Source organism: Argentina silus (genome assembly GCF_951799395.1).
Source record: "Argentina silus genome assembly, chromosome: 4".
In the NCBI taxonomy this organism is placed as follows: Eukaryota; Metazoa; Chordata; class Actinopteri; order Argentiniformes; family Argentinidae; genus Argentina; species Argentina silus.
Window position 1 is genome coordinate 10445882 of NC_139658.1, and position 15276 is coordinate 10461157.

General features: G+C 46.7%; 2 protein-coding genes across 2 annotated transcripts; both read left to right on the plus strand.

Annotated features, from left to right (window-relative positions):
• The first annotated feature begins 443 nt into the window (after positions 1-443).
• On the plus strand, positions 444-7641 carry ppp1r15b (protein phosphatase 1, regulatory subunit 15B). The gene is made up of 2 exons (XM_083667750.1): positions 444-3427; positions 5763-7641. The coding sequence occupies exons 1-2, from the start codon at positions 1355-1357 to the stop codon at positions 5958-5960; spliced, it is 2271 nt and encodes a 756-aa protein (XP_083523876.1). The 5' UTR covers positions 444-1354; the 3' UTR covers positions 5961-7641.
• Positions 7642-8271: 630 nt separating this feature from the next.
• LOC310803055 (coiled-coil domain-containing protein 63-like) lies at positions 8272-11999 on the plus strand (the record flags this gene model as incomplete). The annotated part of the gene is made up of 9 exons (XM_083667691.1): positions 8272-8391; positions 8738-8860; positions 9272-9453; positions 9571-9755; positions 10026-10243; positions 10426-10500; positions 10792-10984; positions 11314-11523; positions 11836-11999. 9 exons carry the CDS (start codon positions 8272-8274, stop codon positions 11997-11999), a joined length of 1470 nt encoding a protein of 489 aa, XP_083523817.1.
• Positions 12000-15276: the final 3277 nt, after the last annotated feature.

Consider the following 15276-nt stretch of genomic DNA (forward strand, 5'->3'; position numbering starts at 1 on the left):
TTGTAACTGAAGAAGAACACTGGCATGTGAAACCTAGTCCGCAGCAGAAGACATGATCCAACCCTTATAATATGATGAACTCTAAAACTATAGGAAAAGTGTCAAATGTAGACATATGGTAGTAGATATGCTCGGACCAAGGCATACGGGCTGAATGCTGAAACACAGTATTTAGCAATCATTATGTGTACTTGTCAATGCAGAAGATGTTCCCTACAGTAGGAATGCAGGACCTTGGATTCACTTTCGTTATGTAAGGGACACTTGCGTGCTGATCATTTCAACGTTCTTTGTCAGTTGGTAATTTAACAACGCTCCCTAGTCAGCAACGCACTTCTAAACGGAGGGCTCTTTTACGACACTCTCTAAAGTTGCTGATGAAATCGTCTTCTGAAAAGCGAGCCAAAAAAAACCGGCCGTACAAGAAACACAACGACTAAGAACATCGAGCTACTTTGAGAAGCAAAGTCCCCCATTTACTACGACGAGCAATTCTACCGAGTTTACCAGCTAAAACCCTGTGTTCTAGTTGGCTATTTTTTATATGAGGAGATTGAGCTTCGTCGAAGTATTTTTTTTTAATCAAGGTTTGTATGTGATACCAGTGCTAAGCTAACGCTGTTGACTGGAAAGCGACTACTACTACTACGTACTCGCTCCTACAATTATTTTTTTAAGCAAACCGGCAATTTCTCTAGACGACAAAATGGCTTGTCTTTCAACGTTTGACCTGGATTTTCCCCTATGTTACGACTCGTCAAGTGTGTACACATTTCGTCTCTTCAAGACAACTGGTTTTACGAAGCTCACTGCCCGACAGAAGTCTCATCACGCTCAGGAAAATGTCCCCGGTATGAGCGCCGCCACGGCCGCGGACAATATGGACGATGCTATTCACTGGATCCCAAGGAGAGCTAGCCGGTATGCTTGCCTCTCGGTTTAAGACAAAATGGATAACGGACATTAACGGATATTCCACTTGTAACTATGGACAGTGCTTTGAGCTGCACATAAAATTTGCTTGCTAATATATTTTCTGAGTTAATACAGCCGCGCCAGCGAAAAGAACAGTATTTCTTGAGCTGTCAAACAGCTGTCAATCTAGCATTTCGCTAGCACTACCCTGCATAGTTACCAATTCGCTTGCTAGCCAAGTCTTTGAATTACAGTTTCAAGACTAAAGTTAGATCTTTAAAGCTATTTATTTTTGCACTTTATTTTGATTAAAGTTGTAATTGTAATATATAGTTTCGTAGGGTGAATATCCAGTGTTGCACGTGTAGCTAACCACATTGACAGTGCTACACTAGCTTACTTGCTACCTATTCATTAGTCTTAGCTAGTGCTGCTGAGAATGTTAAGGAATATGAGTCGTGAGGAACACTTTGCTGGGGGGCAGACGTCCCCCTCCACTTCCACCGGCCTTGGTGAAGTGGCCTCTCTCAGGCACGATAACCAGGATAGCTCGTGGATCAGCAGCATTTCTAGGCCCGCCCTGTCATTCCTGCAAAAGTATTTGCCTGGGCGCTCTCGGACTCCTGCCCGGTCTGAAAGTTTATCTGGGTGGGTTAGTGGTGATTTCAAGCAGAACTTAGTTGATGGAGAACGTGCGTTTTTCGGACAACTGGACGACATCATGCCTGCAGCCCAGCCCACGGCTCGCCACCACCTAGCGTACCTGCATTGCCAACATGAGGGCACTGTTGCGCTAGGCGCGTCTGGTAGTACAGGTACTCTGAGTTGGTTAACCGCAGATTCCCTTCGCGAGTTAGGGATTGAAGATGCTGCTGAAATGGACTTAACTATTAGACAACAAACTCCAGCCGGGTACCTCGCTACAGCGAGGAGTTTCCTCAATCACGTTTTGTTGAACTCCGCATCCGCTCAGGAAATTAGAACCACCGAACAAGTGCAAGTGCAAGTCCTCGGCGGGGACAGTTGGCCGTCGGACGCGGTGACTGCCCGTGCGAAGAGTAGCAGCGGCAACTGGTGGGCCGGGTTTTGGGGAACCGAGGAGCACCGGGCTCAAGGTTGGCTGTCAAATTTGTCATGGAGCAAAGAGGAAACGGGGGTGAGCGCTCAGCACAGCTGCGGCCATTGTCCTCAACTGGAGAGTGGTACAAAAGCCACCGTTGCCAAGCCAACCGAGCTGTTTGTACAGTGCAGTGATGGGGAATCAATGGATAGCGAAAGCCCTGGACCCTCCTGTCACAAAGAGGAGGCAACTGACAATTACAACCTTCTAACAGCCCGGCCAGAATCTCTCCTGAGCTCGGAAGAGCTTCCATTCGATCACCGGTCTTGTATCACTATCGATAGTCATCATGTTAGTGTTGGAGCTGTCACTGCCTGCAGTGAAGTGGCAGTTCTGACCCCTGACCAAGATAATGGCTATTCTAGTCTGGAGGAAGAGCATTCCGCCTGCCGGCTGTTCATGTTGAAGCCTCCCCGTGAAGACCTACAGGGGACCACAGAGATAAAGGGAGATACTGTCACACCAGGGTGCTCTGGAGAGAGAGAACCGGAGAGAGAAGCCTCAGAGAAGGGAGAAGAGGGGGAGACTGCCGCTGGAGGGATGGAAGGAGAGGGGGAAGAGGAGGAGGAAATGGACGATTCAGACCTCACAGATTCAGAGGAGGAAGAAGAGACGGCAACTGTGGAAAGTCAGTCAGCCGCCGCCCCGCCCCTATCCCCGCCCCAGTGCCAGAACAAGGCCATCGCTTACATCATGGGCAGCCCCTGCAGCGATGACAACCAATCAGAGGACGAGCTCAGTGAGGATGACGAGGACGATGACGGGTTTGACAGCGAGGGCTCGTCTGAGTTCTCAGATTCCGACGAAGACGACGACGACGATGAGGAAGAGGAGGAGGAGTCGGACTCGGATCAGGCGGACGCCGAAACGGAGCGACTGTGGAACTCGCTGTGCCAAAGCCGGGACCCCTACAACCCCCAGAACTTCACCGCCTCCATCCACACAGCCCCCAGGACTGTACCCCCCAGCCTCGCTGTCACTACCTCCAGCCACCGACACGCCTCACCCCCCTCTCAACACCCCTCCCCAGCATTACTCTCCTCCTCCCCCTCTCCGCTGCTCGAGGAGGACGACTTTGGGGACGAGTCCGCCAGCGAGGCGGACGAGGCCGAGAGCCTCCGCCTGTGGAACTCCTTCAGCGCGTCTTTGGACCCCTACAGCCCCCTGAACTTCCAGGCCCCCCTCAGGACTCAAGAGCCCTCTGGGTCGGCCGCTGCGACCGGGGCCGGGCGCCGCTCTAAGAAGGCCAGGACCCCCCCACACTCCCCCCACCACGGGTCCTCACCCCCCCAGTACAGGAATGAGGAGGCGGAGGAGAGGCTGGACAGTGGGTTCTCTGAGACCCTCCCCTTCCCTGTGACATCCACCACCAGCTGTGTCACTGTGAAAAAGGTCAGTATGGTACACACACACACACACTCTATTTGAGTTAGTAGCCAGGGTACCGGTCTTTTTCTCCTTTTGCAAAGTGCAATCATCGACAATCAGAGACAGATTGGCACCTGGGTTCAGAGTGAGGTGCTTGTTATGGGTGTGCCCATAGGGACCCTCTGATGCATAGGCGTTTGTCTTAGTCTGCTCACACTGGTTTTCATTGCAATAAGATTAAGCCCTATCTCTGCAAAACATTTAAAGGTGTAATAAATACGCAAGAAGCGCATCCTGTGCAACTTTGACTTCCTGGTAAAAGTTAAATGTCCGGGGGGCTTAGTGGCGTAGCACACGAATGCGCTTACTGTGTAATCGCAAGGATCCTGGTTCAATTCCGACCCTCAACCTATCTTGCATGTCATCCCTCCTCTCTCTTTCTCCCATCCTTCCTGGCAATCTGTACTGTCTCTATCCCAATAAAGCAGAAAAGCCCTAAAAACATATTTAAAAAAAAAGAAAAGAAAAGTTCAATGTCCTCTAGGTCAGGCCCTTACTGTCACTCCTTAACCATGAATGCCCGTACTCAGCAGAAAGTTTTACGTGGCAAGCATGAACGCTGTCAAAATGTGTCGGTTTGTAGGCTAAATTGTATTGTAAGCAATCACATTCTGTTTTTCCTCATTGTCTTTTTAAAAAAAATGTAAAACGTAGACAGACATACTTCTCCTTTTCATAACGTATCACATCATCTTCCATAGACCTCGTGGTCACATGCTTGTGGCCGTGAAGAGGAACGTGATTGTTTGTCAATGAGTCCAGGGGTTGTCACATTTTACAACGGCTCTCTTACGAGGAAGCTGTCAATAAGTAGCTTGAACAGGAGGAAGGAAGCGTTGTTTTATTCGTGTTGTTCAAAACCCCCATTTTTCAACACAGTCATAGTTATCTTACCTCTTGAGTCAGTTTGGAAATGCCTCCTATTGTGAGCTTTGAACCCGGGGAAAATTTTACTTTTTCCACGTCCACACAAACAGTACAAGTACAAAGAAAGAGGGGGGACAGAGCCAGACTGAGTGAGCAAGTGTGAGTCACAACTCACAATGCTTGTGCATGCTTTCCCCATTAACTGTTAATGTGTTTTTGTCTCTGAGTGTATTCCTGTCTGCCTGACTGTACGAGTGATGTAAAACCAAGCAACACCACTCTCCCCATTTTTGCCTGTGATCATCTGATGTGAGGGTTCCACTTTTGGGTCTCCGGGGAGACGTCAAGGAGAGGGGGAGAGTGCTTTTAAATAGGAAGCCTGCGTCGTTCAAAATGCAATTAACTACCCACATTTGGATGTAATGATATCACTGCCTTGACTGGTTTAGTCATGAATGATGGTGAACGTGTACACAGACTCACCCTGCACATACCTTCCAGTTGTCTGCGTTTTATACGGTGTTAGACTAAATCACAGAGTCAATACTATGAAGCAGTACTGTGCACAGAGTCTACTCTTAACACACAGGCTGTGAAATGTGACTGTACCCACTCACTCAATTAAAATACAGTTATTACCCAGGAGCAAGACAAGTCATCCATGTGCTCAATCCCACGGCTGCCTTTGAAATGCTCTGCCCTCATCCTCCACGCCTTTTTTCCTCCTATTACGTTATCATCCGTATTATGAACATAGGCCTGCCATGTTACTTAGCAACAGTGATAACCGGGGGAAGGAAGAAAGAGAGAGGGAGAAAATCTCATTTCTCGGATGGCCTTTTTGTTGATTTATTTATTTATTTTTCGTAGGACTTGGGGGCGTTTTAAAGTCTTAATGTTCTAAGAACATTTTAATAACGCTCCCACAACCCTCCAGGCCCATGCAGAGCTCCCAGCATGGCTTTCATCTAGAGCTAATAACCCTGGATAACAATGGGCCGTTTCCTCAGTGCCCCGTTCTCTGTGGGCTGCTGCTTGTCGAGGATTTAATGTCTCCTCTCCCTGTGATCAGTTATGGGGCCTGATGGAGTTAGGCTTCAGAGTCACTTCACAGGCCTCGGTGCCTCCGAGTACTTCAGATATGCCCCCTCTCTTCCCCTCTCCCCAGACAGTTGCTGTTCGGTTGAATTGAGGAACAGGCTAATCTATGATGAGTTATATGGGGCATCATCATCATCATCGTCGTGCACACAGTCATTGCAGCCATGGATACTGTTTCCAGGGCATCTTGGCCCATTTAGAGAGAGATGTTCAGAGGTTTATCTCTGCGTGGGTCTATTCTGTTTGGGCTTTGTGGGAAAAGGTGTAAGCCTGTGAAGCCATGTAAAGCTCACGTGTGCCTCTCTCTCTCTCTCTCTCTCTCTCTCTCTAGGTGCGTTTCTGTGAGGAGGTGGAGGAGTTCTACGCCAGCGGGGATGAGGAGGAGGACCGGCGAGGGCCGTGGGAGGAGCTGGCGAGGGACCGCTGCCGTTTCCTCCGCCGCGTCCAAGAGGTGGAGGAGACCATCGCCTACGTCCTCGCCCCCAAGTTCCGCATGGTGGTCTTCCAGAAGCTCCACCACCACAGTTGATGTTTCACCGAGACACCCTCCCCCCCACATCCCCCACCTCAAACCCAACCCCCTTCTGACTATTAAGGGGGTTCAAGAGACTTCAGAAAAGACTCTCCTCCCGTCACTTGACCTCACCCCCAATGTTTTTGCTGTTCTGTGTTGATTGAATCTCAGTGGAGTGATGAACTTATTACAGATTATATTATTCAAGGCTACTGCATTACTGATGATTAAAAGTTCTTACCTAAAGGTATAGTGGAAATTCGAAGGTATAAGGGCTTACCGGTCACAGTTGAGAAGAACCCAGTTTTACACAGAGAACAGGTCACCTATCTTTCCAACTCAATGACCTGATTGGAGACACAGAACTCAGCCAAGTCGGTCTTATTTATTTTGTTTTAATATTTGTTTTTTATTGTCCCATTAACTGCACCGCTGCTTTTGCGCGCACACACACACACACACACACACACACTCACACACCTGGATCTCTGCTTTATCTTTGCAGCTTCATGGTTTGAAAACTCTTCTTAAAGGCCAGCTCCCAAGTGTTTTGTTTGCTTTGCCCACAAGGAAAGGCTCTACACCAATATCGATCGTTCTAAGCCTCTAAACTGTAGTGGTCTTGTGTTAAAACAAGACTTGCGTTTGTATTGGAGTAGTGTCTCCTGTTTCATCCATTGCCCCGGACTGCCATCAACTGAAATCCCATGTGTATTAAAGACAATGCCAAAGATATCCCACATACTCTGCCCTCAACCAGTTATTGCTCAGTATTTCAACCTACAAATAGAAAGAGTGGAGCAGTATTCTTTTCAGTCCTATTGTTTGAATACAGTAAACATAAATATAGATTGAAGAGGGTGTAATGGTGGTTCATTTGTTTGATTCAAGGATGGTCCTATCTAATATAATCAATAATCTTTGTAAACCCAGTGCCCTGCTTGAGACTTTGATTATAATGTGCACGTTATGGTCACCGACATTTGATATTTATGTCCTCAATTCTGTTTCTACATCAAACAAACTGGTATTTTTATCCAACTCTCAGCAGAGGTCCTCTCGGTAACTATTTCTGTACTGAACTGAAGGATTGTGGGTAAGGGTCTTAAACTAGACTATTTGCGTGATCCCGACTCTGATCACCTTGAATGGCCTCCTGTCCTCGTCTCCTTGATTGCTGACAGCTGAAGGGAAGATGGACTTGATAGGGCGAAAGCAGTATCGCAGAACCCTATCCAGCCTCCGCACCCGTCAGCGGTTATCAAGGGAAGGAGACAAGGAATGGAAGCTCTCCATGACTACAGACCCCCAGTCCCTAGTCTAGTTATAGACCTAATTTGCCCCACTATTTAACCCATTCATGCCATACAGACCCAGTGTTGTGTAACTCATATTCCGAAAAGGGTTTCCTTCTCAGTGTCAACTGTGACTAAAGTGTTGACCTTCTTTGTGACTAAGAGAAATGCAGGGACCCATGTTATTTTGAAGTGAATCTCAGATTTTAAAAAAGATATTCAATTATGCTTGTATCTGAAGATAAGGAAAAGCTAATTTAACTCAGTGTTATTTTAGTCCGTGCAATTAACATCAAATTGTTTTATTTTTGTAAAACATTTTAGGGTGGCATTAGTTGTTTTGCTTAACTGTTCTTCATAAATTTGAATTCAGTGAAATTAAATCAATATTGAATTATGAATTGTATGTCTGTCTTGTTTACATGCCAGTGAGGTAGGTATACTGTATGTTTCACTCTTGGATAATTATTTTCCCATCAAGTCGATCATTATTATCCATATCAAATGTTATTTTTTCTATTACTCTGCTATCAATGCCAATGGACTTACGTTGACCTTAAGGGGAACATCGCAAACCTGCTATTCACGCTTTAGTGAAATATGCAATTTCATTGGATATTAATTGGCTCTGATAATTTATTGAATTAATTAATTACAATGTGCACAGTAGCGATGGTTTAAGTCACTCATTAGTGATGTTTTTTTTCCACGGAGGCGTAACCTATATGGCGTAGTGCCGCATCTTTGGTCAGAATGTTCTACTGCCCAGAGAATTAGAGAATTCTAATGTTATTCTAGAATTCTACGTGTCATATGGTAATTATTGGTCATAATAATACAAGTTCTCTGGCTGTGTTCTGCTACTTCAGTCACCAGAATTTCTTCAAACGCCTGAACGACACCACACGTTATTTCGCCGTACATTTTAAATTGTTCAGTGTTTATCAGTAGTTATTTCTACGAAACCGAGGGAGCATCTTTAGAATTGCAATTTCAACGGACAACGGACAATCAACAATATCAGCACAGAAATGATTCCGATTAAAAACGACCCTCTTCAAGAGGAACATCAGCGCCTCCAAGCGGACAACGACCATTACCTCATGCTCATCCGAAAAGAGAAGCAGCACCTCACAAGTTTGGATATGAAGGTGCGGTGCGCCAAATCTGAAATGTTCTGTAGGCCTATAGGCGCCACATCGCCATCAGAATTAACTACTGTTAGTCAGCGCCAGATTCTTTCGTCTTTTTATTGATCTATTTAATTAAAGGTAACATGAGCACTGTAATAAGCTGTCTACGGTGAGATGAAATAATTGGGATGCATTTGTAATGCCCTTGCTAGGTCTCTTTAAATTGATCAGATAGATAGAGAGATCGATAAATCTGTTCATAGATCAGTATTCTAAAGCACAGCTGTTTGTTTCCTTACCTGATGGATAATGCAGTTCTTCAACAGCAGCACTGTTCTAAGGTCAGTTCTTCTCCCTCCCACAGATGAAGGGGATGCAGGCCAGACTACTGGAGAAGAAGAAGGCCACAGGGGGCCGGACTTGCACCCTGAGGAGATCCCGTCACCAGAGGAAACACATAAGTGTCATGGAGGACCGGGTCAACCAGGTGCAGTCATTAAAGACACCCACACCATTATTGTTTTTCATTTTAGCACATTAATTGTCACGTGCTGCCCCCTCTTGTCCACACATTGCCCCTATAGAGGGGATTGAATCCAAATGCTGCATATTCGTGTTGATAATACGAATAATAGTAACAATTGCATGGAATTATAAACCTTTCCACATCACACAGGTGATCAAAGCTCTTTACATTGTAGCTCCCACCTGTTATCATCATCTCATCTTTCTCCCCTCTCTTTCCCATCTTCCCAAATAAAATGTTAGTTACACAGGGAGAGTGGGACCTATCTTAAAAGTCTTTACAAGAGTACAGTATAAGCCTACGCCTTTTCCCTTATTGATGCGGTCTGACTAGGTCTCCAATGCCTCTGTTCTATGCTGTTGGTGTCTGCAGGCGACCACCAGGTTTGACAAGCTGCTGTGTGGAAACCAGGCGCTGCGTGCTAAGCTGGACAACCTGCGCAGGCAGAGGGGCACCTTCTCCAGCATATACCAGAGGCTGAACAGAGACCTGCGCCACCAGCACCACGTCATGGAAGGCCTGGTGGAGAAGTCTGTCCTGGCCTACGACCAGAGGTCAGTGGGGCACTGAGGGCAGTGTGGAGGCTATGCAAGTGATGTTATGGTGGCAAAATGTGATGATGGAGAAATCGTATCTTTGTCCGTGACAACGTGTGACAATGTGTGCCTCAGGTCGGAGGCCCTAGCTCGTATGCTCGCCGTGAGAGAGCGCAGTAAGAAGGACACGTCCGTCTGCCACACGGAGATGACCGAGCTGACGAGGGTGATCGACCACTACAACAAACTCCGCCACTTCATGGTCAAGAAGTCCCAGGAGGTGGTCCCCATGGGAGAGGACGAGGATGCCAAAAAGAGAAGTACGTACTAGATAGTGTGCGTCCTCCTACAAGTATTAATTGTAAATACCCAACGAGCCTACCTACCAACCTCGCCTAGACTTTTCAGACATCCTCTTTAGATTGATCCAGTATTGAGACACCTGTTTTGTACGGGGAGCATTGAGGTTCTGTGTGTGTGATGGTCCTTCTGAGCTTCCCAGCGTGTTATTCATACCTCAGTGGATGTTTCTTGAGCGATTTGAGCCTTATTGGCTGACGCTTCAATGCCCTGTTCTCTCATTGGTCCAGAGTCGGAGCAAGCCCAGCGTGAGCGAATGGGAGGAGAGAGTCTGGAAACATACCAGGCAGTGTACCGGCTCATCATGAAGACGGCCGGCGAGAAAGACCTTTGCACGGTTGGCAAGAAGTTCAAGGAGAACGAGGAGAGGAGCTTCGCTTACTTCAACTACATCAACGAGCTGAACAACAAGAGCACCATGCTGAATGACCGCATCAACAAGCTCAGGGTTAGGACATACGCGCACACACACACACACACACACACACACACACACACACACACACACAAATTGTGCAGTTTGTTCACACGTCAATCATGGCTATAGCTGTGGTTATGACCCTGTAGTTTTGATGATTTTGTGGTTATGACTGTGTGGTTATGACTGTGCTCACCCTCTCCCCGCCACAGAAGGACATCCTTCACTTTGAGCTGGAGAACAAGCAGCACGATGTGCAGTGGCAGAGCAAGCTGAAAGACCTGGAGGTAAGGAGATCTCCTGATCAAGAAAACCTCTTTTTCCCAGAGGGACACTGGACCTGAAAGTCAGCATAGGAACATAGGACACAACCACAATACAATCAAACACCCGAAGACAAGACAATGTTGTTTGTTTAGATGTAAATAGAGGGATGTGTTGGTCCTAGCTGAGGACAATGATGAAGTGGTGGGGTGGTCAGTCTGAACTCCCCGAACCCCCAGGAATTTAACCTCCCCTCTGGGGACGATGTTGTTTATTCACTCATTGCCTCAACCTTGTCTCCGTGTCCCTCTCAGGGAGAGCTGGAGCAGAAGCGTGGCCTGGCCAACGCGCTGGAGAGCCAGTATGCCGTGATCAGGAAGTTCCTGGAGCAGCAGAAGATCGCCGTGGCCGACCTCTTTGCCAAGATGAACTGCGACCCGACGGCTGTCACGGGCCGGCTCGGCTGCAGCGCCCAGCTCAACGACGACAACGTCACCCAGTTCATCGGTACGTGGACTACCCCCATCTCTCTGCCCACTGTTGGTACCAAAGTTCTTGCATGGTTTTGAGAGACCAATTGGGTTAGAACCCAAGTCTAGTAGTCTACCTGCCTGTAAGCCCACTGAACTAAAAGCTTAGGGTAAGACATTAGCTGTGGGAGCGACCGCAAAGTCTTCAGTCTTCAATTTAAGTCGTCCTACTGTATATATATATATATATATATATGGCATGACAATGATAGTCACAGAAGTTGGCTAAAGCATTAAAACAGGTCTGGGACCCAGGCTACAATTCTTCTTCTTATAATGTTCCTGTTCTCCTCTCCTCTTGCCCAGGTATCCTAGAGGGAGGTGTACAGGGCCTGCTGATGGCCCTGGCCCAGTCCTCCTACAAGGAGGCTGAGGAGATGGAGCTGCCCCCCCAGAACCCCCTGCTGACCAGCTTCAGCCTGCTGCCCGGCCCCTCCGACAACACACACCCTTCCACTGAGGCCCCCTGCTCCTCTACCTGGGAGGACAGTGCCACTGATGGCCTTCTGAACCTGGGTGAGTAGGGCTGCCCGGTGCCCACTGTTGGCAAAGACATTGAAGATGATTCATAAAGGAGAAATCCACTGAAATGAACAGTGTGAGTGTGAGTGCGGGTGTGTGTGTGTGTGTGAGTGTGTCTGTGTCTGTGTCTGTGTCTGTGTCTGTGTCTGTCTGTCTGTCTGTCTGTCTGTCTGTCTGCCTGTCTGAGCTTTTGGTTTCCATAAGTCCAGGCCTTCAGTGAATTCCGGGTCGTTTGAATATAATGCTTTACCGTGAACCCTCATAAAGTACTCAAAGAATGTGTTTCCTCCTCCTCCCGTCTCCCAGGGAGTGAGATGCCCCTGGACTTCCAGACCCTGTGTGAGCGTGTTCTCCCCCACGTGGTGCAGACCGAGCAGGGCACAGCAGCCACCGCCGCCAGCGGCCGCTGCCTCTCCTCCGCTGCTCAGAGAGCCAAGAAGAAGGTGGGCTTCGGCCCCAAGTCAGCCTGATGGGATTCTGCTCAGTGCATCAATAAAAACCTTGATAGCTTTAACACCTGGTCACAGGGATCTTTCCTTCATTGGGTTAAGTGTTAGAATTGGGTGGGTGGTGAAATGTCTTCGTCTGTGTCTTCGCCTGGTCTGTAATGATGAAGGTGTGTATACATTGAGGTAAACACTTAACGGAAGATCTATAGAGACAGATTAACAATAAGAGGGTGTGTGTGTGTGTGTGTGTGTGTGTGTGTGTGTGTGTGTGTGTGTGTGTGTGTGTGTGTGTGTGTGTGTGTGTGTGTGTGTGTGTGTGTGTGTGTGGGTGAGGAGAGATGCTGAATTCCCCAGACATTTACCCTGGAGTGTCTAGACACTCCTTTAGATCTGAGAGGATTGGATAGGTGTGATATTTCTACCCAGCCAATCAGAGAACCAGATAGAACTATTGCTATATCCTAGGGGTGTGTGTGTTTGTCTGTGTTTGGTGAGAGGTTAATCCTGAGCTCTGTGGATAGGACACAGACAGATAGGATACAGACAGGCAATGAAAACAAGCACAGACGCATGCAGATGTCAGACGTGTCCTTCCCCAAAACACCAAATGAAGGGGATTATAAAAAGATTACCCTATTTTTGATTTCCACCCTTATTTATCTCAGTTATATGGTGACTACATTTTGGGCAGACAAAATGATGCTAGTGGATAATGTTGTTGTTATTATGTTGTTATTGTTATTATGGTATTATTGTTTTCCACACTCCACTTCGCCACCAGTGGGTAAAACTGTCTGTGGTACAATTTTCTATGTATCTACAGGTATGTCCACAAGAGGGCGCAACATCCTTAGCAGAGCATAGGGATATTTTTTTAAAGATTTAACGGACTGATTCCAGTATCCACCACTAGAGGTCGCTGACGTCTCTTATCACACAACTAGAGAGGTGGCTCTACCAAGGGTCATTCAATCAATCAAATATATTAGTATAGCACTTTTTACAGTGACAATTGTCACAAAGTGCTTTAAAACATGTATAAAACACAATAAATACAATATAAGCAATAAGAACAGACACCCAAGGGTCTCTGATAAAAACAAGCAGATTCTGTTTTGCAGTTTTGAACATGTGTTTGATACCATTCCTCATTCCATTCCATGCATTACAATGAGCCCGTTTCTGCCTCCACCAGCCTCCACTGGTGTGTATCAATAACTTTATGAGGGAAACAGTTATTTCTTCCTCGAGGGAATATGGAATGCACATCTTGCTTGATATAGCATCATGCCTGGGTGTGTTTAGAATGGGCTTTTCTTGTTTGTAAACATGGAAATTCAGTTGCCAAGAGCTAAAGAAATGGCCTCAATATCCAACATATTCGTTAATTCTCTGTCATCGCACAATCAACGTGTTCCTGTGTTCTCTTGGAAGAAAAGAAACAGTCATTATTTATCAATTCATATGAATAAATAGTGTGGGAAATATATCAATGTTTAAAGGGGCAATCTGGTATTGATGCATCCATTTTTGACTTTTAAATAAATGATACATAGCTATTAATTCTTAAAGAATGTGACTTTTAAATGCCTCGTGAGATTAGTTAAACTGTCTTACCCCATCGGAATCCACAATATAAGCTTGTTTTACTCCTTTGTGTGTAAACAATGTCATTGTAAACAATGACTGTATAGCTTCAAGACATGGTTATAACTGAATGAATTATGAATGAACTATGAATTTGAGAGTGGTTACATGAGCCTGTGCCCCACCCTCTGTTGTTTCCCCTAAGAAAGTGGCATGGAAACCATTTTGTTGTTCTTTGAATCTCCGATTGCTCCTTTAAACTCACACTTGGACAGTGGTCCATTTGAATTTTCATTTACTCAATGCAATAATTGCATTTTTCACTGAATTAATTTAAATGCAAATGGACTCCAATCCTATGCCACCTAAGACTGGCTTATTATTGTGAAAAATACTGTCATTTGAATATACAGTTGTGAGGATGTCATCGTAAATAAGACCATGTTTTTTTTTTTTTAAACACATAGAGATTACCATAATCCCTCAAATGATTAACTTAGTCATTGGGGAGGAAAATAAAAGTCCAATGACTCATTTCTATTCTTTTCCATTCTGATGGCCAAGCTTTGTTATTGTCCTCTCTTCTTCTTTTGTCCTTCTCAGAAGTCTATTCTTCCTTGTGGTATTGTTCTGGTCCTCTAGCAGGTATCACACAGCCTGCAAGGGGTTAATCTTCTACTGACCAACCTACCGTCTCATTGGCCGACTGGCTACCTTGTGGGTTGTGCCTTGGAGGCGATTACAGGTCCCTCTCTCTCTCTCTCTCCCCCTCTCTCTCCCCCCCCCCCCCTCTCTCTCTCTCTAATGAAAGGGGATTGAACAGCTGTGACGTCGCCATACACCAGCCCTCCACAGAGCACCCTCCCCCCTCCCTCCCTCCCTCCTTCTCTTCTCCTCTCTCTCCTTCTCTCTCTCTCTCTCTCCTTCTCTCTCTCTCTCTCTCTCTCTCTCTCTCTCTTGATCTCTGCTGCTCACAGATTGACAGACAGCTCCGGTGGGGTCATGTGACATTTAAATACCCTGGGATTTTCGACTGGGCATGCTCAGTTGCATCACTCGGCCGCTCCCCCCTCCTCCTCCTGCCTCCCTCCCCTCCCTCCCTCCTTTATCCATCCCTTCCCAGGGAGAGGATGCTTATTATTGTCCTGCATCTCTGCTCAGTCACGGCTGGAGCTTGTAGCTGCTTTTCTCTCTTCCTCTCTTCCTCTCTTCCTCCCTCTCTCTCTCTCTCTCTCTGGCTTGCATCTCTATCTGCAATCTCTCTCATTGTGAAGGGGTGGAGAGGAAAGGATAGATAGTGTGTGTTCCCTCTGCTGCTCTCTGTGCTCATTAATTGCTTTTTAACCTGGCTGCTCCTCTCTGCTCTGGATGTAAGCTCTAAGTCTGGCTGTCTGACACCGACACCGACACCGACACACTCACACACACACACTCACACTCACACACACACGCACGCCACACACCACAGAGGAAGGAGGGACGCCGTGAGTATCAGCAGGTGGCTGGTAAGTGACATTTTTGTTTTTTGTTGTTGTTGGTGTGTTTTTGTGTGTCTGTGTGTGTTGTGTGTGTTGTGTTGGGGAAGTGCAGTGCAGTGCGGTGCACCACTGGTGAATATGCAACACTGTGGTTTTTGGTTTTCTTGGAGGTAAACAAACTGGTGAGAGGGAGCGTGTGTGTGTGTGTGTGCGCGTGTGTGTCTGTGTGCGTG